Here is a 24,354-nt window from a genome sequence, read left to right as displayed (position 1 = left end):
TGCTCTTCTTGGGAATTTGTTCCCTGCTCCAGATTCTGGTGGGCATCTTGCGCCCCATAACCTGTCAAAGGAAGTGTCCAGAAGGGAGGATTTCACAACTAGAGGTCTTGTTTTGATGTTGGTGCCCCTCCTCCACCAATCAACCATTTGGGAAGAAAGGGGACCATTCCCTTCTCAGCTCAATGGGAGACCCAGGCGGCTAGAGTCTAACTCAGAACTTGCCTTTATTTTTTTCTGTGGGGTGCAGTGCAGCACCGCTGCAGGGCCAGACTGAGTCCATATCACACGCACAGACTCAGGCCCGAGCCCAGGCCCAGGCTCTGTACGGATGAGGGTGTGTTCACCTAAGCTATGTACACACCTGAGAGCCAGCCACACCTCTGGGAGCTGCACTCTCCAGAGCAAAGGCATCAAGCCTGGCTCACTCTGAGAACTGGGTCACCTCTGCATCTTTTCTTTGCAGGATTCTGGGCCAAGCCCGCCACACTGTCACCTGGGGACAATCATTGCCTGCAGGAAGAGGGGTGAAGGGAGAGAGGTCAGTGTGGACAGAGAGGGACAAAGTTGGGGGTTAGAAAGCACTGACTTCCCAGGTGACCCTCTCTTTCCTTGCTGTGTGTTGGCTGGCCAGCCAGCCTAGTACCCATCTGTGCACACCTGCCTCCAGCATATCTGAGCTGTGATGACCCTCTTACCCAACCATCCTGCAGAGCCAGATGTGGCTGCCAGCTCAGGCAGGCTCCACTGAGGCCCCTGCTCTTTGCCCTGCCCTGCCTGGGAGGCCCTGCCCTCCATCCTTCCCATGCAAAGAGAAGGCCAAAACAAGAAGAAAAATGTGTGTAAATTTCCCATCCAGGTTTTGGGAGCCCTCTTCAGATCCTGTTTCAGGAACACAGAGGTAAGCAGTCAAGGGGTCCCTTTTGGGGCTACTGTGAGCTTGCTCAATCCAAGATGTACCTCCCAACTCCAGGCACCTTGAGCAGACCCTTTCTGCAACCATTTCAAGAACGTTTGCAAAGCTTTTTGTCCAGTCAGCCCAAATGCTCCTGAAACACAGAACTGATCTATGCAACCTTTTCCCTGATTTTGTAACCAGAGTGCACGTGCCCACACCCACTCTCACACCTCCACCAAGTGTTCCCAAGAAGAATGCTGTCCACAGGGTAAGAGGCCACCTGGGGACCTCTTTTTTCTTTCTTTTCATTTCTAAAATTCACACCTAGTGTATCCAGTTAGGACAGTAGCACATGGGCCACAGCTCCTCTTGGTGAAGTGGTCCTTGGATGGTCAAATATCTCCTAACTCGGTACAAATAACATACTCTTTCATTTTTCTCAGCCAGTCACTTCAGGAATACCTTGAAAATACTGCAGGTTCCATTCTAGACCACCACAGTAAAGTGAATACTGCAATAAAACAAATTCTTTGGTTTCCCAGAGCAGGTAAAAGTTATGTTTCCATGATACTGCTGCCTGCTGTGTTGCAATAGCATTGTCTAAATTAACAATGAAAACGCTGGCTTACAACTCAACATTCAAAAAATTAAGATCATGGCATCCAGTCCCATCACTTCATGGCAAATTGATGACGAAACAATGGAAACAGTGAGAGACTTTATTTTCTTGGGCTCCAAAATCACTGCATTGGTGTCTGCAGCCATGATTTAAAGACGCTTGCTCCTTGGAAGAAAAGTTATGACAAACCTAGACAGCATATTAAAAAGCAGAGATATTACTTTGCCAACAAAGGTCCGTCTAGTCAAAGCTATAGTTTTTCTAGTTGTCATGTATGGATGTGAGAGTTGGACTATAAAGAAAGCTGAGCACCGAACAGTTGATGCTTTTGAACTGTGGTGTTGGAGAAGACTCTTGACAATCCTTAGGACAGCAAGGAGATTCAACCAGTTCATCCTAAAGGAAATCAGTCCTGAATATTCATTGGAAGGACTGATGCTGAAGCTGAAACTCCAATACTTTGCCACCTGATGCGAAGAACTGAATGACTGGAAAAGACCCTGATGCTGGGAAAGATTGTGAAGGCAGTTGGAGAAGGGGACGACAAAGGAAAAGATGGTTGGATGGCATCACCAACTCGATGGACATGAGTTTGAGCAAGCTCCGGGAGTTGGTGATAAACAGGGAAGACAGGCGTGCTGCAGCCCATGAGGTCGCAAAGAGTCGGACATGACTGAGCAATTGAACCGAACTGGACTGAACAATGTACAAACCTTAATTAAAGAACACTGTATTGTTCATCATCTGAGCCTTCAGCAAGTCATAATCTTTTTGCAATAGCAATACCAAAAATCACACATTACCATAACAAACATAATAAAAGTTGAACTATTGCTGGAATTACCCACAGACACAATGTGAGCAAATGCTGCTGGAAAAAAATGGTACAATGAAAGGTTACCACAAACCTTCAATTTGCGAAAAATGCAGAATCTGTGAAGTGCAATAAAGCATAGCACACTAAAACAAGGTACTCTTGTGTTTGAGATACAATATTTGGCTTCCAAGTAAATCACACACACACACACACACACACATTTTGGGGGAGAGTTTTATTAAAAATTAACAATGTCCCTGGCTAGCAAATAGCTCTTTGAACTTCTCAAGTTTTCTTGTCCCAGTCCCCTCCAGTGGATCTGGCAATTGCAAACTCCACAGTGAGGGGACGTAGAGAGGACCTGGCTGGGGGTGAAAGTCAGCCCTGATTCTCAGGGTGGACAGGGGCCTGGGCTTTACACATAGAGGTGTTGAGAGACCCAGTGTGGTCAGGGCCCAGGAATGGCACACAGAGCTGGGGAAGTGCCTGCAGGTGGAGAGGGTCTGGCAGAGCAGGCTTTCTGAAGAAGGGGTTTCCACCGGTGCAGATGAACCAGCCTAGTGCCAAAGGTTGGGGAGGAAGGGTCAGAGGACAGAATTCCATCCAGAAGAGGAAGAGCAAGAGCAACAACAGTGGACCTAAGAGAGGGCCGCTGGCTGACAGGGGTGTGGAGGGAAACGAAGAGATCAAAAAAGAGAAAGAGCAGATGGAGAGAGGAGAGCTCCCTGTCCACCGAGGTAACCTGGATTCTGGTGGCCACGGAAAAGTTTTGGGAATGAGAAGCCCAGCCGCCCACTGGTTACCTGGCTTCATCACTTCCTCTCTGTGTGACCCTTGGCAAGCTAATTAATCTCTCTGAGCCTTGGTTTCCTCATTTATAAGACAGGGATGATTAAAAAAAAAAAAAAAATCCCTGGGAGGATGACTGGAAGGGCTGGCGGAATGACCAAGCGGTAAGCGGGTGCTGGCACACCCTGCCCTCTCCATAAAGGGGTGCCCCTTACTACCTTCTTTGGGAAGAGCTGGACACATCGCCTGGCGGCGGGTGATTCAGCTGGTAAAGTGGGTCAAATTAGCCGGAAGATTTTTCCATCCCAGATTCACACTTCCTGTGGAGACAGTTCCGAAAAGGGCAGGCGAAGGTGTTTGTAAACAATAAAAGTGCAATTCAAAGGTTGCCGCCGGCGACAACCAGCGAGGCTCCCGGCTGGAAGCTAGAGTCGTCTCTTCGCTTGGGGCACGGTCTGGATTGGGCAGATATGGACATCTTTCCAGTCTTCCCTCACTGTACAACACACACACAGCCCCTCTCACCCCCAACCACGTCCAGCAGCAACACCCAGGGTCTCTCTCGAGGGCATGCCACGTATATTCTCGGTGTCAACCAGCCGGTGGAGCTGGAGGAGTGAGAGGAAGGCTGGGTACGGGGCTGAGGGCGGTAAGGGGCCTAGATGGATTCCAGCAGCTCCTGAGAGTGGGGGTCGCTGGCCGGGGAGGGGCGCAGAGAGTCTAGGAGGCCGGGACGGCCAGGTCCACAGCGCCGCCTTCCCGGAGGAAGGCGGGGGCGGGGAGGAGGGAGCTGGAGGAGGCGGAGAGCGGAGGAGGGCGGCGCGCTACGAGGTTATTTGTGGTTCGCTTTGATCCCGAGGGGGAACCTGAAACTCTCACATTCCTGGCATAGCAGCCGCCTCCGGCGCGGGCCGACCCTGGGGCTGCGCGCTGGGGCTGAGCCGCCAGAGCGTCGGCGCCTCAGCCGAGAGCACACCTCTGCCGCCGAGCTGAGCTGAGCCGGGCCGGGCCGTCGGATTTGACCGCTCGGAGCACTCGCGGGTCGCAGCGGTAAGAAAGGCCTCTTGGCGCTTCGGGGAGCGCACGGGGCCGCAGAGACGCGCTCCAGCCCGGCCTTTTCCGGGAGAGGGAGCAGAAGCAGAGCGGACCCTGAGTCCTCCAGGAGCGGTGCGCCTTTGCCCGCAACCGGCGGGGCGAGGACAGCTCCGTCCGGGGGCGCCTTGCAGGTCCCCTGGGAGCTCTCGCAGGCGGCGCGGGTCCGCTGGGGCTGAAGGAGGGGACAGCCCGTGGGCAGATAGGAGTGGGTGTCTGGGAGCGCGGATCTGGGAAGGAGGCGCCGCTTGGAGCTCAAGTTGCAGGGCCTGGGGGCTAATTTGGTTTGGTGTGTGTGTTGGGGCGGGGGGTGGGGGGTGTTACAGGTGTCTTTCCTCCCTAACTAGCCCAAGAATTCCTCTTTGTCTTCCTTGGAAAATCCTCTCCGGAGCCACGGTCTGGCTCTCACTTAGAAAGAATGCAGCCTGCCGTCCAGCCCGGTGACGTCAGCGCTGGGGCATTTGGAAAACAAAGAGGGCTCGGGAGGGAGGGGGGAGGCGGATCCACGACGCTTAAAGACCTCTCCGGACCACGGTTACCGTCGTACGCTCCAGGCGCTGCGGCGGCCGCAGGGTGCTCGTGGTCAGCCAGGAGTCCGGGTAGGGCGGGATCCCTGGCTGGGGTGCGATCTGACTTAAAGACCCTCGATTTGGTTCCTTGGGCCAGAGTGAGCCAAGGTAAAGGCCGGAGTTGTGTGGTTGCTTCGAAGCGGGTGTTTCGGAGAGCCCCGCGCGCTAGCGCAGCAGGGATGCACGATCCGGGTCGGGGGCGCGGATTTTAGTGACGGCTTAGCTGTGTGCATCTGAGAGATTTGACTGAGACAAACGAGGAATGAAAGGCGCGGAAAGTGTTCCCTGCTCCCAGGCACACTGTTGGGGGAGGAGGAGGGCTGGAATCTGTCCGGAAAACTGCATTCTCCGGTCCTTCTCGGCTGGAGTCAGCCCAGACAGTGTTTAAGTTAGGAAATGCCCCGTGGATGAAACGCTAGGGCCAACTGATTCCTGTTTGTTTTGCCTCGGGTAACTCTAGAGTCTTGCATCTTCTCTGTGAGTGTGTGTGTGTGCGCGCGCGCGTGCGCCCCGTGTATGTGTGTGCCCCCTGTGCATGTGTGTGTGGGGGTGGGGTGGGGAGGGATGATGGGGTCCCGGGAAGTCTGAACACCGAGATGTCCTCCAGACCCATCTCCCTCTCCCCAGTTCTGGGCAGCTGGGAGGAGGGAGTGGGTTGGGAATGGCTGCTCTGCCAGCCAGCCAAGCCCTAACTGGAGCCGGGCATTGGGGCTAGCTCTGTGGCAGAGGAGGGGCCACACTCCTCCCACTGTCCTCCTATATACACAGGACCTGTGGAGGTGTGGGTTTTGTTTGGTCTTCCCTGAATCCCAGTTTGGAGGTTTGTGTTGGAGAAGGCTGTGGAAAGGAAGCCAGGTGAGGCGGGCAGCCTTCCAGGCCATGAGCCACTGGGAGCGCAGGCTCAGAAGGGAACACCTCCCTCAGGAGACAGTCTCCCTGCAGCTTAGGAAGAGTCACCAGCCCCAGGTGCCTGCAGCTCCCGCACTCCTTCAGTCAACTCAAGCAGTCTTACCCATGTCAAGATGCTGAGTGCCCATCCTCTCGTACCTAGAGGACCATCAGGCACTTCCAAGGAGCAAGTGTGTGTGTGGCTGGGGTGGTGATCATAAAATCAGGGACAAACACCGTGCCACCCTTTCTTTCTCCTGGAGCACGTGCGCGCTGTCAGTGCACAGACTCTGTGCCTGGCCCACAAACCTTGATGGGTGGCACCTTTTCCCCTCCTTTTGCAAAACCACTCTTAGTGTAGTCTGTCTCATCTCTCATCCCTTATTCACCAATCCAGATGCATTTTCTCCTTCCTGTTCACCTTGCAGAGTGACTGCCAAGGTTATCCCATGACAGAGAGGGCTCAGCAGGGTAAAGGGTTGTGAGTTAGCTGTGCCAACGCCATGGTTCAGGCATGCTTCATGCTGTGGGGGCTGTTTGCCTAGGGCTTCTACCGGGCTGGTGCGTGCATGCATGCATGCTCAGTTGTGTCCAATTCTTTGCAACCCTGTGGATTGTAGCCCACCAGGCTCCTCTGTCCCTGGGATTTTTCAGGCAAGAATACTGGAGTGGGTTGCCATTTCCTACTCCAGGGAATCTTCCTAACTCAGGGATCCATCCCACGTCTCTTGTGTCTCCTGCATTAGCAGACAGATATGGACACCTCTTTACCACCTCTACTGGGCGGGACTCATGCTTTATCGCCTGTGATAAAGTAGAGGTGGTGCAGTGGTAAAATATCTGCCTGCTAATGCAGGAGACACAAGAGCTTAGTGTTTAAAGATGAACTAGGCCTGCCCTGGACTTACTTATCAGGCTCTCTGATGGGAAGCTGACTACAGGAGCCTGAGGTTCCTGGTATCTAGGTTCCTGGTATCTATCTCTAAGCACAGTAAGTCTCCATGAATGTGATTATAATGGCAGTCTTTTGCCAAGGATTTACAGCTCAGTGGGAGCTCAATAGCCATTGCCTCTTAATTCTCAACTCCATGAAGCTAGCATTGTTTCTGTGTTTCCGATGGAGAAACTGAGGCTCAGAAGTTAGGTGACTTGCCTTAATCAGTAGGTTGCAGCATTGGCAGTCTGACGGGCATGTGTGCCCCTCCATCGCCTTTCCCTTAACCAGACAGCAATGGAAAGTCCCCGTCTTTCCCATGTCCTCCCACTGAGTGCTCTTCTTTCTCTCCTCCTCAGGTGCTCTGGGGCCAGGTGCCACTGGCCTTTGTCCAGGTGGGTGTGTGCAAGCCCAGGGAGCATGAGGACGCTGGAAGACTCCTCAGGTACGGTCCTGCACCGCCTCATCCAGGAACAGCTGCGCTATGGCAACCTGACTGAGACCCGCACGCTGCTGGCCATCCAGCAACAGGCCCTGCGCGGTGGGGCCGGGGCTGGGGGCACAGGAAGCCCCCAGGCCCCCATGGAGATCATGGCACCAGAGGACAGTCAGGTGCTGCAGCAGGCCACGAGACAGGAACCCCAGGGCCAGGAGCACCAGGGCACCGAGACCCACCTGGCAGAGAACGGCCTCTACCGCCTGTGCCCGCAGCCAGGCAAGGGCGAGGAGCTGCCCACCTATGAGGAGGCCAAAGCCCACTCACAGTACTATGCCTCCCAGCAGGCGGGGCCCTGGCCACACGTGGGGGACCGGGATCCCCGTGGGCCCCCGGGAGGCAGCCGGAGGCAGGATGAGGCCCTGCGCGAGCTGAGGCACGGGCACGTGCGCTCCCTGAGCGAGCGACTCCTGCAGCTGTCCCTGGAGAGGAACGGGGCCCGCACCCCCAGCCACATGAGTGCCTCTCACAGCTTCCCCCAGCTGGCCCGCAACCAGCAGGGCCCCCCAGCCAGGGGCGCCCCCACTGCCGAGGGCCCGGAGCCGCGAGGACCTCCACCTCAGTACCCACACGTCATGCTAGCTCACGAGACCACCTCTGCCGTCACTGACCCGCGGTACCGTGCCCGTGGCAGTCCACACTTCCAGCATGCAGAAGTCAGGTAACTGCCCACCTTGGTCTTTAGGCTCTTGACTTCCTTCCAGTGTAGTTTTCCCAGGGTGAAGAGCCTCCAGGAGGCTGGTGAGCTCCAGAGGAAGGCCGATGATACCCTCTCCCTCCCAAGATGGGAGCTAATGCTGGAAGGAAAGAGGGATTTAGCCAGGGTCACGTGAGAACTTAGCAGCATCCCTTGCTTTAATTTGGAGACAGACACCATTGCTTAATTGGCTGTAGCCTTAAAGTAACTAGGGTCCTCAGAGGCTGTCAATTAGAGCAGGGGGCTAAAGGTTAGATTTCAGAAAGAACTTGCAAGGACTAGAGTTGGGAATCTTTCTCAAGTTAAGTGGGAAGAAGGTGGGACCTCCTCTGGAGGCTTCTAAAAACAGAAGAAGTCTTTTCTTCTTTGCTGTCCGTGATTTTGGGGAGGCATTCCTAAGTGGAGGCAAGGAAGAAAGGACCAGATGGCCTCCGTAGAGATCGCGCCTCTCCTACCCAGGGGCAGGAGCTACCCTGGCACTGCCATTCATTTCAGTTCATGTTCTTTTGTGTGGTCCATGGGGCAGGAGCCTGGGAGAAGGTTCTTGTTCCAGGTGAGCCCCTTTATGTGGAGGCTCCAGAGTAGCTGCGGGAGTAGGGAACTCAGCTTTTAATGCTGAGAGCGAAGGGAAGCCTTTAGAGGATGTGATTTGGAGTCCCTTTTCAAAAAGGTTCCTCTGTTGCTTGTAGAGAATGGATTCTAGGGGCATGAATGGAAGCAGGGATGCCCAGGAGGGGCAGGAAGCCCAGAGAGTTTTCAGAAATAAGGTTCCTAGAAATGAGGCTCTCGTTTGGCCCAGGGTCTTCTCCTGAGAAGCTGGCACACACCCTTTTCACACGCCCTTAATTCCCCCCGCCCCCCACCCCACACACAGGGGTCCAGGAAACCCCAGTGGAGGGGCCTGAAGCCTCTTAGACCCCCTTCCTCTGGTGCCCCAAGGTTCAAATCCGGTTTTCTTCATGCCTGCTGAGTCCTCGTTTAGTCACCTGCTTTGCAACCGTGCAGCCTTGCCCGGGAAAGATGCCTTTCTCTGCTCTCGAGAAATGAGTGACGTGATGGCTCTGGAATGGAGGTGCCAGAGGACTGAGCCTGTGGGGTTTTGCCAGCCTCAAGGCCCCCCTGCCTCACCTCCCTTCTCAGGGCTTGGTCCTGGAAGAGTTTCAGAAGCTGAGTCGTGGTTTCTTCTTTGGACCATGCTTATTGAGCCCTGTCAGGAAAAGATAATGTCGTGGAAAGGAAGTCGACTGTTTGCAGGAGAACAAAAAAAGTGTGTGTGTGTTGGGGGGGAGCAAGTGTGAAGGAAAGGAGGCTCTATTCTTTCTGAGAGCCCAGTCATCCCCAAAGAATGCCATTTGTGTCTGCCTGGCCCGGAGCAGGGGAGCGAGTTGGAGGGAACCACCCCGAGGTGCCACACTGAGCAGCACAGGGAGAGTTTGCAAATTGCAGTGGGGTGCCCTCTCAGCTCTCACTGGAAGCTCTACCTTGGGCAGGAAAAGAAATACATCTGCCAGCTTCTCCTTCAGCTAATCTGGTGAAGATTGTTTGCTGGGCGGGACTTAGCTTTGGGTCTAAGAAGAGCAGGGGAGCTGGAGTCAGGAGGGGGAAGGATGAAGGGGAGGGATGAGGGGAAGGGCAGGCATGGGTTCTGAGGCGATGGATTCGTCTGCGGCTTCTGGGACTTTGGAAAGCTCCTGGTGAAACTGAGGCAGTCTAGTTCTCTTACATCTGGAGCCACAGGGCCCCAGAAAAGCTGTGTGACCTCACATGCTCCTTCCCTTGACGTGGGACCTTGAGGGTGAAGACCATGACATGGGACCCCAGTACCAGAAGCCAGGAGAGCACTGTCCCTAACCTCAGGCTATTGTAATAGTTCACAGGTGGCTCCTTCACCCTGGATAATCCACTCTTTGGGTCACATTTACTCTTTAAGCAGAGAATAGGCTGTGGTCTCCACTAGAAGAGACAGAGGGTGGGCTGTCACTGTGGAGATGCCCACTGCAGGCCCAGCAATCTGCCAGGCAGATGTGGCCCTGACAACGTGCCTGAGGCTAGAGACTCTCACCCTCCTGACTGAGCATGGTCCCATGCACCACGGACTCAAACACTGGAGCCAGAATTTGAATGCCTGATCTGTCAGACTCTGGAGCCCAGACTCAGCCTGACATCTGTCTCACCACTCTAACCTTAGCCACAGTCTTCTAAAAATGTTTCTTCAAGGGGTGATGGGACTCAAAATAAGAGGGAGAAAAAGCAAGTGTGCTGCGTGGGCAGGTGTGCACAGAGGGCCTGACACCAGCAGTGGGAACAGACACAGGGTAGGGGGCCTGGAAGGTTGTGAGTTTCAGTCATGATGAGTGTGACCTCCAGATTCAAAAAGAGCTGCCTATGGCTGGGACTATTCAGGCTGATCCCCAAAGCATGGGCCACAGGAGGCTGGGCATGAAATAAGTGTGCTGATGGTAATGCCCTGCAGCCCTGCTTCCCTGGCCCTTGAGGGTCTTGGGGACACCACGTGGAAAGGCCTTCCCCAGAGGTCACTGCCTAATGCTGCAGGAAAGCTGTCTGCCCGGGAGGGCTGGGGCAATTCTCTGTGGCTCCGTGGGCTCTGAGGACCGTCTCTTCTGTCCCCTAGGATCCTGCAGGCCCAGGTGCCCCCTGTGTTCCTCCCGCAGCAGCAGCAGCAGTACCAATACTTGCAGCAGCCTCAGGAGCGCCACCCGCCCCCACACCTGGCCGCCCTCAGCCCTCCTGGGGTGGAGGGCCCGGCAAGCACCCAGGCCTCTTTGGCCACCTCGGGCAGCACCCATCTGGCTCAGATGGAGACTGTGCTAAGGGAGAACGCCAGGCTGCAGAGGGACAATGAGAGATTGCAGAGGGAGCTGGAGAGCACGGCGGAGAAGGCTGGCCGCATCGAGAAGGTAGGCCCTGCTGAGGCCTCAGAGAAGCAGGGTGGGCAAGAAGGGAACCCCAACAGGGCTGACCAGGGAGGGGGCTGTCAGAAGGGAGGCAGAGGAGTCTGAAGGCTGGTCTGGCTGGGCTTCTCAGCTGCCCCTCGGGGCCTCCCTCATCCCTCCTACACCCCTCCCTGGCTGACTCCAGACAGCTGGGGAGCAGCCGGCAGAGCAGGCCCAGAGCACGAGCAGTTGCTGCCCAGTGGTGGTTAGAAAGAGCCCATTCACCGACTCCCTCATGGTCGCACCCTTTCCCTGCACACGCCCCCTCCCGTGGACACCTCCCACAGAGAGCCCTTTGTATCCCCCACACAACAGCAAGTCTGTTCCAGGCCAGCCCTGGTCACAGGGAAAGCCCCTCCTCTTGGCAAAAAACGAGCGACTTATTGGAATCACAGGCCAGCTAGGAGCACGTGCGGAACCTGCCAGCTGCCAAGTGGGTGGGGCATCAGGGGCCAGGCTGGCCCTGTGGGGGGATGGCTGGAGAGGCACATACTCCAGGCAGCTCAGGCTGGATCTGGTGCTCCCTTCTTAGTGAAGGGGCACCAGCTGTGCACTCAGCCTTAGCAGGTAGCCTTAGGCTTTCTGTGACTGTCCCATGGTCTCCAAGATAGGTCCACTACCCCCCCCACCCCCCACCTCCCCCCCCTCCCCACCGCCCAGACCATGGTTGGAGCCTCAGTGCCTGATCCTGGTCCATTGTGCTCAAATTTCTCACTAGAAGCCAAACAAAAGGAAAATGCTTCTTTCTGGACACTAGGCACCAGGAAGCTGCCCTCGGTCACCCTGGAGGCAGCCCCTTCCAGAGAACGTGGCCTTGTGTTCACTCAGGACCTTGGGACAGTTGAAGGGACCCTGGGTTGCCTGTTCCAGCAGTTTGGTCCCTCTCTGGAGGCTACAGGCTGCAGCCTGTCCCACTCAGGCTAGGTGGGTTTTCTGCTGTGGCTTTGTATCTTCTCTCTCACCCTTTCTGATGGAGAGTCAGCGATCAGCCCTGGCCTAAGGAGGGGACTTTGATGCCATTGCCACCCCGGGAGCTCTTCCTTTTCTCCAGCTCTTCTCTCTGCCTCTTGCAGCTGGAGAGCGAAATCCAGAGGCTCTCCGAGGCCCACGAGAGCCTAACAAGGGCCTCTTCCAAGAGAGAGGCCCTGGAGAAGACCATGAGGAACAAGATGGACAGTGAGATGAGGCGGCTGCAGGACTTCAACCGGGATCTTAGAGGTGAGGACCGCTCATGCAGGTGGAGGGGCAGGGACCACCTATGGACAGCTTGATTCCACTGTTGTAGGACATCACTCAGAGTCTCTTGCCTTTGCAAAAACAGTACAAATCAATTCAAAGGGGACTAGGCTGAGACTCCTTGGGGGCCACCTTGATAGAGAGATGCTTGTCTCTGTGTTCTAGACCTTGGGGCCCCTCCTGGAGCTCTCACCCATGTGGCCCAGGGTGACTCGGGGCTTCCCTATGAGCCCACCCCCAGCTTGGAGAATGCAGCCTGACAGATAGTTCCCTGGTTGGGGGGGGGGGTGCACCACCTGTACTCAAACCTTTTTCCTTAAAACGTCTTTTCTTCATTTGAAACAGAAAGATTAGAATCTGCAAACCGCCGCCTGGCAAGCAAGTCGCAAGAGGCCCAGGCAGGCAGTCAGGACATGGTGGCCAAGCTGCTGGCTCAGAGTAAGTAGAGGGCCCACTCAGGAGCCCAAGCAGAGGTGTGGCTGGTGGAACCAGGACAGCTCCTCTTCTGCCAAAGCAGGGCTTGGAGTGTGGGTTTACTGAATGCCCACTATGCACCCATCCCTGGACTGGACTCGGGGGAGGGGCGGCTTCCCAAGGGGAGCGGGATCTGGTTCCCTGTGTACTGGGAAGATCAGTGGGTAGAGGGACAGCTGGGGAGATGTGCTGACCATCAGTTTGGTGTCCTTTAGAAGCAGTTGAGGAGAGCTGAGCACTCTGGAAACAGGTGGGATGAGAGAGAAGGTAGAGTCTGAGTCTCCCGGGGGGTGGACATGTGGAAAGCTGGGGAGCATGGTGAGGCTGGGCCATAACAAGTGTTGGCACCAGCCGAAAATGGAGCTTCATGAACAGGGCAGCCTAAAGAAGGAGGTCAGGAGGATCCCCTAAAAAGGATAGTCAAAGGCTTCTTGAAGAGCGGATGAGTTCATTGTTGACTGGCCCATGCACTCACTCATTTGTTCCCTAGCACAGCCGTGCCGAGCCCCTGGCAGGTGTGCAGCAGAGCAGGAACAGGTCAGGAAGGTGCCAGGATGAGGTCAAGAGAGGTGGGGAGCTTGAGGAAGGAGCAGGGTCTTCCCACCATGGATTCCAGGGAGCAAGCATGGCCTGGCCCTGGAGGACAGTGATGGGGGGGGGCGGGGTTCCCCAGCACCCTAAGAGAGAGGTTTTGTGGGGTGGTAGGTGAAGCAGCAGCAGGATAGTTCCAGTGGAGGTGGAAGCAGTTTGAAGGAAGGGGGAACAAAGGAAGCCACCAACTCAATAGTAGGAAGAAGCTGTAGCTATCAGAGAGGCGGTTATTGATAAGCTCCTCCTGTATGCGCTTACTGCCTGCTATAGTGATGTTTGAGTGTTTGCAAGGAGTGCACTGGGCCAGCTGGTGTCTGGGCAAGGGTGCCTTCTAGGAAGGAGGAACCCCTCCAAAAGCTTACTGAGCCTAAGCTAGATGGTTGGAGGTGTCTGGAAGCAGAGAAGCAACTTGAAGCTGCTCTGGCTAGCAGCACCTACCTCGTTCAAGCAGGGCTCAGGCCTGGACAGGGTGGCCCCCAGTGGTGAAGGGCTGAGGGTTGAGGATGGGCAGGAGGTAGCAGAAGATGACTGAGGTCTCTGGGAGAGAGGAGATGGTGGTAAGGGCTGGGGAGTGGGGATAGCCCTGGGGGGGTCTCCTCATTGTCGGGAGAGGATGGGTTGCAGGAAAGGGGCAGAATGGGGCCAGGCTTTGCCAAAGAAAGGAAGTCACGGCGGGTTCCTGGGAGCAGGCAGGGGAGGGGCCCGGGGCTGGCCAGCCTGGAGGCGTTTCCGCTCCCTGGGGAGTGAGGCTGTTCTTGGCTCTGGGCTGGAGCCATTAATCTCGTAGCGGCGGGTGACCTGGATGCCGGGCATTCCTGAGCCCGGGCTGTTCCGCTGCGCGCGCCTCCCCCTCCCCCCACACTCCTGCCTGCGCCCCGCCCGCCACGCTGCGGGAGGAGGGACAGTGGGACAAAGGGACTGGGACTTGCTGGTGGGGCCTCGCTTCCCCCATGGAAGGCCTCCTGCTCCCTCCACTGCTCCCCAGCACATGGCCCCACTCTGTGTCTCCCGAATCTGCCCCCACCCCAGCCTGGAGGCGGCGGCACCCAACCCCCAGAGTTTTATCTTGGTGGCTGGGGATGGCCAAGGTCTCAAGCCTCCGAGCTCTACCAGGGCCTTCAAAGTCAAAGTGTTAGTTGCTCAGTCGCTTATGACTATTTGCGATCCCATAGACTGTAGCCAGCCAGGCTCTTCTGTCCATGGGATTTCCCAGGCAAGAATAATGGAGTGGGTTGCCATTCCTTCTCCAGGGCACCTTCCTGACTCAGGGATCAAACTTGAGTCTCCTGCATTTTAGGCTGATTCTTTACTGTCCGAACCACCAGGGAAGCCACCAGGGCATTAGAGGTGTGCAAAGCAGCAGGAACCTTCTGGAAACCAAAGGCTGGGTCCTTGATACCCTCCCCAAGGGCTGAGGAAAGCCAAACTACCCTTCCTTGCTCCTGACATCCAGAAGCAAGAATCCTCAGGAAACCAGAATCCTCAGAGAAAATGTCTGTGGTTGAGCTCACCTTTTTTCCAGAGTCAGTGCTTGTAGGAGAGCGTGGCCCCTATCACCAGTGCTGTTTGCTTTCCTACTAGGCAAGCAGTACAGACTCCCAGCTCTGGTCAGGCCCTGCCCACCCTGGGCATCTGGCCATGAGTCCTGAGGCCTGGTTCTCCCAGCCGAGTCCCCCTTGGGCAGTTTCTTCTCACCCGAACCCCAGATTCTGAGGCTGTAAGATGGGACCATCTAAGACTGGGATGAGCTGCCAGCCTCCGGCTAACTCTATAAGCTGTCCATCTCTGTGAAGCCTCTCAGGACAGGGCCATTGTCTCTGGGTCCAAAGTCCCAGTCAGCACTCCTGCCTGCCCCCTCCACCCCATTCAGGTGTCAGGCCAGCTCAGGATGAGAGGCCCAGTGTTACTGAGTTTCACTAACTTTTCCCTTCACCCCAAAGAATGAGGTGGGCCTGGGCCCAGCCTTCAAAAATTCACAGTGAACCAGAGCTGACCTGGGTGGGCCTCCTTCTCTGCCCCAGGGCCTGTAATTCTCTTCTGTTCCAGAGTCTATACTGTCCTCTCTGATAGGTATTTAGCCACACGTGGCCCAAAGATTAAAATTAATTAAAATGAAATAAAATGAAAACTTTGACTCCTCCCTGGCACTAGCCACATTGCAAGTGCTCACTGGCCACATGTGCCTAGTGGCTGCTGCCCTGCTTGGCACAGTGTAGAGCAAGTCCGTTACAGCAGAAAATTCCACTCTGCTCTGACAGTGCTGCTCTAGAGATGGTGCCTTTGAGTCCATCGGGCAGGCCCCATGACAGGTCCCCCTCTGCCTTCCAGCAAGGCAGGCAGCCTGCACACTAGGGGTGGGGGTGGGGGTGCCTGGTTTCACAGAATAAGCTCTGAGGCCTCTGACTACAAGGGCCTCACGCCATAGCCAAGCAGCCTGGTTCTTCAGAGGCAGGCTAACTTTGATCCCCGCCTGGTAGCACCATTCACCTCCTATGATTCCTCCTCTTTAAGGTGGGGATCACAGATCCCGGACTGTCATTGGAGGCTTCAGGGGAATCAGATGTGTAGATGCCTGACGCCTGGGGCAGCACACGGTGCTTCTTCCACTTGGATGATGACCACGTGACAGTCCACCTGCGCCTCTGTTTTCTCATCTGGAGATGGGCATTGCGGTTCCTGCCTGCCCAGTCTCTAGTATCACTATGAGCCTGGAGGGAAGTTGTGAATGTGTTTTGGAGACGGTGACACCCAGCGCAGGTGGACAGTATCTCGGGCTCTCTCCTGGCAAGGCCGTGTCCCAGCAGAGGAGCAGTGTGGCCCAGTCATCACTGCAAGGGCCCCGGTCTGACATTCCCGTTTGCTCAGGCCTTAGCCTGAACTTCAGTTTCCTGGCCCATACAATGGGGTTAATAAGGGTACCTAACTCCTGTGTTACTGAGAAGATGCGGTCAAGCTTGAGCAGCGGTCAGCACAGAGCGTGGCACATGGTGGATGCTCTGTGGGGCAGTGAGGGAGCTGCCGTCCCTGACCGGGCCCCTCCCTCTCTCGCTGCAGGCTATGAGCAGCAGCAGGAGCAGGAGAAGCTAGAGCGGGAGATGGCACTGCTGCGCGGAGCCATCGAGGACCAGCGGCGGCGGGCCGAGCTGCTGGAGCAGGCCCTGAGCAATGCGCAGGGCCGTGCGGCAAGAGCTGAGGAGGAGCTGCGGAAGAAGCAGGCCTACGTGGAGAAGGTGGAGCGGCTACAGCAGGCCCTGGGGCAGCTGCAGGCTGCCTGCGAGAAGCGTGAGCAGCTGGAGCTACGTCTGCGGACGCGCCTGGAGCAAGAACTCAAGGCCCTTCGTGCACAGCAGGTGAGCTGGGAAGACCCCAGGAGCCCCTGTTGAGATCCAGGCCAAGCCCTCTTGGAAAGTTAGGACCACCTGGGCCAATCTTGCGGAAGTCCCCTCCTGGCCCATCAGTCTCAGCAGAGGCCTTGCCTCTTGGCCAGGTGCCGACCTCAGGGACTCAAGCCTTGGGCCTCTATCCTCAGCAGCAGCCGGGATTGGCGCCCTTGGACTTTGTCCCTTTCTCTGGAGAAAGTCTCTTAGGAGCTGTGATGGAGGGGACTAGCCAGCTCTTACATGTCTCCCTGAGATCGGGGGTGGGGAAGATAGTCGCCCAGATCCTGGGCCTTTATCCTCACTTTGGTCTGTGTAAATAGCTCTCGTGTTTACAGACCAGATAGAGTTCTGTCTCCACTCCTAGCCTCACCCTTCCCACAGAGGTAGGGTGACCAGAGCTCCTGGATTGCCGGCGTCCGTCCTAGTTTATACCAGTTTTCCCGTGTCATTAAGTCACCCCTTCCCCAGTTTGGAGGACAATGTATATGGTCACTATGCAAAAGCAAACCCAATCTCCTCTGCACCCTTGGCCACAGGATTTGGGGCAAGGCTGTGGGGCCCTGTGGCTCCCCTTTGTCTCCGGCTGGAAGCAGGCTATGCAGAGTGCGTGATGCCAGCTGACCAAGCACTGGCCTCAGTGAGATTCCTCACATGGCAGTGAGGATCTGCGGCCAACACACGCCACCCTCCACCCCTGATCACGATACCCCTCTCTCTGCAGAGACAGGCAGGCACCCCCGGAGGTGGCGGTGGCAGTGGTGGGACCCCAGAGCTCAGCGCACTGCGGCTGTCAGAGCAGTTGCGGGAGAAGGAGGAGCAGGTGCTGGCACTGGAAGCTGACATGACCAAGTGGGAACAGAAGTACTTGGAGGAACGTGCCATGAGGCAGTTCGCCATGGATGCGGCCGCCACGGCCGCCGCCCAGCGTGACACCACTCTCATCCGGCACTCGCCCCAGCCCTCGCCCAGCAGCAGCTTCAATGAGGGCCTGCTCACCGGCGGCCACAGGCATCAGGAGATGGAAAGCAGGTTGGACACTGCAGGCCGGGTACCTGGGGCAGGGGGTGGGAGTAGGGTGGGATTTGTCCAGCCCTTGCCTGGGCCTTAGGTCTTCCCTGGTGGCTCAGACGGTTAAGAGTCTGCCTGCAGTGCAGGAGACTGGGGTTCAATCCCTGGGTTTTGAAGATCCCCTGGAGAAAGAAGGAAATGGCAACCCACTCTGGTATTCTGGCCTAGAGAATTCCATGGACAGAGGAGCCTGGCAGGCTACAGTCCATGGGGTCACAGAGTTGGACACGACTGAGTGCCTTCATTTCTTTTCTTTGCCTGGTCCTTAATCCATGATAAACACCCCTCACTCCGCCCAGCCTAACAATCCCTCCTACTTCTGAGCTGACCCCCTGCTTTCGGCCCAGCTGGCATTACAGGCTATTCTTTCTCAGAGGTGCCAACTGAGTCGTTGGTTTGCCCAGGAGACTCCACTCTTGGATGATACCCAAGGCTCCAGGAGTCTACCTGCTCCCTCACTCCCACCATGTAAATCAGAGAATTAGACTTTCCTACCGTACATGCCAGGTACCACCCCAGAATGAATGTGGCCTAGGCCCCTGGCCTGCGGGGAGCTGGTATTTTCTCTCCAGAGACAACTCAGAGGCCCCACAAGATTTCCATTTGACTTCTTCCTGGCTCAAAAACACAAGCAATCGACTTAGCTCCCTTGATCAACAGCCCTGGGGATGGCCCTCCAGGACAGGGTTTGTGCCACTACCGTCATCACATGAACCCAGAACCTACCCCTGGGTTTGCCAGTGTGGGAGCGGCCCAGCCTCTCATGCACTGGTAGTTTTCAAAGCATCCCATTGCAGAGCTCTGATGGCACTTCTGAAGGCCCCATCCTGGCCCCTACTGCAAGGCCAGGAGACCCCAGCCTGGCTTTAAGGAAGGCTTTCCCTCCAACTTCCACGAGGCGGGGAGGGCAGAGGCCACAGGATCTGTGGGTCTGAAGATGTAAACATGGCCTCTCACCCCTCAGGTTAAAGGTGCTCCATGCTCAGATCCTGGAGAAGGATGCCGTGATCAAGGTCCTTCAGCAGCGCTCCAGGAAAGACCCTGGCAAGGTCACCCCGGGCTCCCTGAGGCCTGCCAAGTCAGTGCCATCTATCTTCGTGGCTGCAGCAGCGGGGACCCAGGGCTGGCAAGGACACTCCTCCAGCGAGCGGCAGGTGGATGCCTCTGCCCAACTGGCTGCAGGTGAGAGGAGGTGGGTGGGCAGCAGAGCCTAGGTTGTTCTCAGGCCTTTCCTTCCAGAACTGAAGCTTGGAGGAGCTAGGCGTCCCAACTCCTCACCCAGGGGAGCCGGCTTACACTCTGGCTCTAGTGACCTTGTAGCCCGCAGCTGTCCCCTGGTGTGACAAGGCAGGCTTTAGCCCCCGTTTCTGGAAATTCCACCACCCTGGTCCCAGCCACTCACTATCAAAGTTAAAATAAGCTTCCCCTGCAGAGGTACCTTCTGGGCCAGCACTTCCACTTCTCCTCCTAAGCAGACGCCACAGAAATAGAGGAATCCTTACTGTTTTAAGATTTATTTAATCTACAACCTTTTAAGAAAGCTTCTTCCACTCCAAGCTTTTGGAACCCAATCCTGTTTGGAAACAGGAGTGTAATCAAAGTTCTTGCAAATCAAGAGCAACTAGCATCCCCAGGAGGTGTCTGTCGTTAAGTTAGGGTATTCTTCATGGGGGCTACAAATTGTGGACAGGGCAGCAACTGAAACTCCTGCCTTCCTAGCAGACAGGGCCCCGCTGGAGGAGCCTGTGGCTGTGGCTCCCCTCGCTGCCCATACCAAACATGGGAGCAGGGATGGGAGCACCCAGACTGATGGCCCCCCGGACAGCCTGGAGCCTGACAGCCTTTTGGGGTGCAGCAGTGGCCAGAGAACAGCTTCACTGGGTAAGTCTCCTCCAACTTTTGTGGGGCACTGAGGGCACCCTGGGGTGTGAATCCCACCCCGACTCATTGCCCACACTCCACGGGGTCCCTGCACAGGGAGGGTGAGCAGAATGTGGGACCTACCTCAGTACCGGGGGGAGAGCTGGTGGATATAGGAGTAGGAGAACTGGAAACCCTAATTACAAACAGATCTACCTGGGAAGCCCTTTATCTCCTCTTAAGAAGTCTTCCTTAAACATCTTTAATGGCCAATCTGAGCAATTAAGATAGTGGAGCTTGGCACTCCCAAATTAGAAGACTTTGTTTTAAGAGTCCCGGAAGGAGAAATTTAAGAAGATGCCATTGAATGTGTTTGCTCTCTTTCACATTAACCTTTGCATAGTTGCCTATCCCTCACTGGCTCAGAAAACCACAGGCATGAAAAGAATGTGGCAGCCTCCCTCCCTCAGGGCTCTCCACCCTCCCTCCAAGCCCTCCAACCAGTTCCTAGTTTTAAATATTTGCGTCTTCCACTGGGGAGGCTGGTGGTCTGGATGGAGAGCTGGGGACTGGTTGGGCAAGTTATGGGGACCTGGGCAGCGGAGGTGGGAAAAGCTGGTGAAGACAGAACCTATCTTTAAAATGTTAAAAGCTGGTGAAGACAGAGCCTATCTTTAAAATGTTACCAGATTTAAAAGGGCAGTCTAGTAACCCTCGTTGCCCTGTGCCTGGCCTCTTATCTCTCCAGATTCTATTGCTACATCCAGAGTCCAGGACTTTTCCGACATGGTGGAGATATTGATCTGAAGGAGGTGGTGCCGTGGGGACTCTGAACCATTTCCTGCTGCCCTCTGCCACACGGCCATTCCATCAGGATGCTGCATGGGAGAGGGGAACTGTGAGCACCCGTCCCCCCAGAAGACCCTGTTCCTTAGCCCCATGCTCCTCCTGGGCCTATGCAGCATGAGGACTGGGCCTTTACCTGGCTTGCTGCCAGGGTAGCAATTGAAAGCTCAGAAGGGAGTAGTGCACCCACACTGCGCACTTGGGCAGGGAGGGAGGGGATGTGTTGATTTGGCGGCTGATTTCCCAGGATGGCTGCCCATGGACTCCAGGTGGACTGGTTTAATAGGCCTGGCTCAGTGTGGTCCCTCCAACTCCATCTGCTCCTCAGCTCCTCACTGCCTCCTGGGGATCACCCAGACCTGAATCTTGGCGGCCTGTTGAGCGTGTGAGTCCTGCAGAGGCCACAGCGTCACCCGCACTGTGGAGAGGACTGGGATGTGCCGTGCAGTTTGTACATAATTCCCTTTCTTGTGAAACAGAAGATTGAAGTGGGCTGCTTCAGATTCACCCCTCATTCCGTGCTCCCAGCCCTGCTGCCTCGGTTCCTCCCAGCTATCTCCCCTTCTCAAGTCCTTGGTCCATGGATTTTGTTACTGCTTGATCCACGGGATACTGGCTGCTTTTTCCCCATCTTGAGCCCTGTTTGAAATGCCCAAGGGGCCTCACCACCACCAGCCTCTTGAAACGGCTCCACAGCTCCTGTCCCTGGGACATCTCGTCAGTTTGGTTATGAACCCTGAGCTAGATGAAGTCCGCCACCACAGATCTGCATGGTGGGCTTCCCAGCACCAGTTCTCTGAAAGGAAACTGGAGAGATGGCCTTGTTCTCATCAGAGTCTTTGTTCCCCCTGGAGGCACTGGGAGAGGGAGCTATGCTGGTGAAAACTAGTCCATGAGCTGTAAGACATGACTCAGATGGTCCTCTGAATGGAGCCCCTGTCACAGCATGGCGCCCTGAGGCTGGCTCCTCAAGCGCCAGTGCGCAGCACCCTGAAACAGGGCCAGCGCTTGGGAACTGGAGTGAAGTGTCCGAGGGCAGCCTGCCAGTAGCAGTGACTTTTACTTCTGGTCTTAAAGAGTCTCCCAACTCAGCCCCATGAGTGACTGGTGGGTTTTAGTGGTTTGTCTCGGCTGTTTTTAGTTCTCCTTGAGTCTTTGTTTTTGTTTTTCTTTTACTGTTTTTAGGTTTTTGTATGTGTTATTTTATTGCTATGGTTCCTCAAGTTTCCTTTTTAAACATTCGCATTTGCTGGACAATTGCATATTTTTTTAAAATCCCCCTACCCCTCTGTAAAACTGAAAAATGCATTTGGTTCATGTGCATTGTTTACAAAACAAAAAGAAAAAAAGAGAGAAAAAGGCAAAAAAATATTGTGAAAGAAAAAAAAAACAACTTAATATATTTTGGATTAATATTTGGTATTTCTTTTTAAAGTATTTTTTTGTGCTGTGAACATTTTCTGCCAAAGACCATGATGTGTGTCTGTATGTTTAAGTTATCGTGAATATTTAAAATGTAAACATGGCTGTTTCGTTATGCCACCCTGTACCAGGATTGCTGCTGCATTCCACTGGGTATAACAGTATTTTAATTAAAAATTTTTTTTTTTTTTTAATTAAAAGCACTGTGTTTGTACAAGTGAGAGACTGCACTGAGGGGTAAAGGAGAGAGGGAAGGGACTTCGGGAGGGGGCTCCCATGTCAGTCACTGGACCACTCTCAACATCGAGCTGCACCCCCTACTCGTCCACGCTGTGCTCCTGGGTGCCTTGGTTCTTAACCTGACCAGAGTATGTCCATAGGCCGCCAGCTCAGTAACTGCTGTCTCTCATAAGAGAGGAGTGAAGGGTGCTGGTTTCCATTTTCTGGTAGTGGGAAACCTTGGGGCAAGGCAGGTCCCTCCTTAATTGCAAAGCTTGGAGGATACACAGTGTAATCTCTTCAAGGATCCAAAATTCCTGTAAATTTTGTGAGGCTGCATGAAGAGGAGGGTTGGAATGAGGGTATGGTTGGCTTTCCACTTTCCAGAGAACATTTCTTTCAGTCTGGGAGGGTCCGGCAGAGGGGCACCCTCCTCAGGTAGCTTTGTCCTAAACAGCTTTGTTTGGCCATATGCTGTGGTTACTCCACAGTAGGCCAAGGTGTCCGAAGGTGGCTGTATCCTTCCCTCCCCCCACCCAGCACAGAGTCCTTGTCTAGGACCAGTGAAGAGACAGCATTCTTTGCTGTGTGTACACTGGCAGAGGGTCTTCATGTGCATGACATAGTTTGGGGCACTGCCTCCTTCCCAAGCTGTGGCATTACCACTCCTGCCCCAGGCCCAGCAAAGCATACCACTCCAATCCACAAAAGAAAACCATCCTTGTATCAGAAACAAAGCCCCTTCCTCTGTGGGCCGGTTGGCACACTAAGGTTCCCCACCAGGATGTGGGCTGGCAGGCAATGGGCAGCCAGACAGGCCAGTGATGGGAACAGTCACTGCCATGGCCATGAGTGAAGTATTTTCAGGGTAGGTGTAGGGACTCGGCAGCCATGTTGTTTTTGGTTTTTGTTTTTTTTTTTTTTAATTGGAGGATAATTGCTTTACCATGTTGTGCTAGTTTCTGCCATACAACACGAATCAGCTTTCAGTTCACTTTAGTTCAGTCGCTCTGCTGCTGCTGCTAAGTCGCTTCAGTCGTGTCTGACTCTGTGTGACCTAATGGACGGCAGCCCACCAGGCTTCCCCGTCTTTGGGATTCTCCAGGCAAGAACACTGGAGTGGGTTGCCATTTCCTTCTCTAATGCATGAAAGTGAAAAGTGAAAGTGAAGTCGCTCAGTCGTGTACGACTCTTAGCGACCCCATGGACTGTAGCCTACCAGGCTCCTCTGTCCATGGGATTTTCCAGGCAAGAGTACTGGAGTGGGGTGCCATTGCCTTCTCCGGTTCAGTCGCTCAGTTGTGTACAACTCTTTGCGACCCCATGGACTGCAGCACGCCAGGCTTTCCTCTCTATCACCAACTCTCGGAGCTTGCTCAAACTCATGTCTGTCAACTTGGTGATGCCATCCAACCATGTCATCCTCTGTCATCCCCTTCTGCCTTCAATCTTTCCCAGCATAGGGTCTTTTCCAATGACTCAGTTCTTCGCATCAGGTGGCCAAAGTATTGGAGCTTCAGCTTCAGCATCAGTCCTTCCAATGAGTATTTAGGACTGATTTCCTTTAGGATCAACTGGTTTGATCTCCTTACTGTCCAAGGGACTCTCAAGAATCTTCTGCACCATAGTTCAAAAAGCATCAATTCTTAGGCATTCAGCTTTCTTTATCATCCAACTCTCACATCCACACATGACTATTGGAAAAAGTTTTGACTAGATAGACCTTTGTTGACAAAGTGATGGCTCTGCTTTTTAACATGCTGTCTAGGTTTGTCACAGCTTTTCTTCCAAGGAGCAAGCGTCTTTTAATTTCATGGCTGCAGTGACCATCGGCAGTGATTTTGGAGCCCAAGAGAATTAAAGTCTCTCACTGTTTCCATTGTTTCCCATCTATTTGCCATGAAGTGATGGGACCAGATGCCATGATCTTAGTTTTCTGAATGTTGAGTTTTAAGCCAGCTTTTTCACTCTCCTCTTTCACTTTCATCAAGAGGCTCTTCAGTTCCTCTTCACTTTCTGCCATAAGGGTGGTGTCATCTGCATATCTGAGGTTATTAATATTTCTCTTGGCAATCTTGAGTCCAGCTTGTGCTTCATCCAGCCTGTCATTTCGCATGATGTACTCTGCACATAAGCTTCATCCGGCCCGGCATTTCTCATGATGTACTCTGCACATAAGTACACATAGCTTATGTACTCTGCACATAAGCTATATATATACATCCTCTCCCAGCCCCCCGACCCCACCCCTCTATGTCATCACAGACCACCAAGCTGAGCTCCCTGTGCTATACAGCGGCTTCCCACTAGTTATATATTTTATACATGGTAATGTATATGTGGGGGCTTCCCAGATGGCACAGTGGTAAAAAAGTCCACCTGCCAATGCAGGAGACACAAGAGATACAAGTTCAGTCCCTGGGTTGAGAAGATCCCCTGGAGAAGGGCATGGCAATCCACTCCAATATTTTTACCTGGAAAATTCCATGGCTAAAGGAGACTGGCAGG

At 54.6% G+C, this 24,354-nt stretch overlaps 1 protein-coding gene across 6 annotated transcripts; it reads left to right on the top strand.

Moving 5' to 3' along the window:
- The first annotated feature begins 4,066 nt into the window (after positions 1–4,066).
- Positions 4,067–21,844, top strand: AMOTL2 (angiomotin like 2). Of its 6 annotated transcripts, none has more exons than XM_086316152.1 (10): positions 4,067–4,170; positions 6,963–7,760; positions 10,429–10,714; positions 11,824–11,968; positions 12,332–12,424; positions 16,106–16,401; positions 17,153–17,460; positions 18,464–18,681; positions 19,222–19,380; positions 20,108–21,844. In XM_086316152.1, the coding sequence occupies exons 2-10, from the start codon at positions 7,024–7,026 to the stop codon at positions 20,164–20,166; spliced, it is 2,301 nt and encodes a 766-aa protein (XP_086172278.1). In that variant the 5' UTR covers positions 4,067–4,170; positions 6,963–7,023; the 3' UTR covers positions 20,167–21,844. The 6 variants fall into 6 exon arrangements, with proteins under 6 accessions (XP_086172278.1, XP_086172265.1, XP_086172291.1 ...); XM_086316139.1 differs by having other exon boundaries at positions 19,219–19,380; XM_086316165.1 differs by lacking the exon at positions 4,067–4,170 and adding an exon at positions 4,710–4,811.
- The last annotated feature ends 2,510 nt before the right edge of the window (positions 21,845–24,354 follow it).

The sequence above is a fragment of the Bos grunniens genome, chromosome 1 (assembly GCF_055505025.1).
Source record: "Bos grunniens cultivar Pamir isolate PY7600 chromosome 1, Bosgru_T2T1.0, whole genome shotgun sequence".
Classification (NCBI taxonomy): domain Eukaryota; kingdom Metazoa; phylum Chordata; class Mammalia; order Artiodactyla; family Bovidae; genus Bos; species Bos grunniens.
Note: the sequence above shows the minus strand (reverse complement) of the source record. Positions and strands in the feature narration are given on the sequence as shown.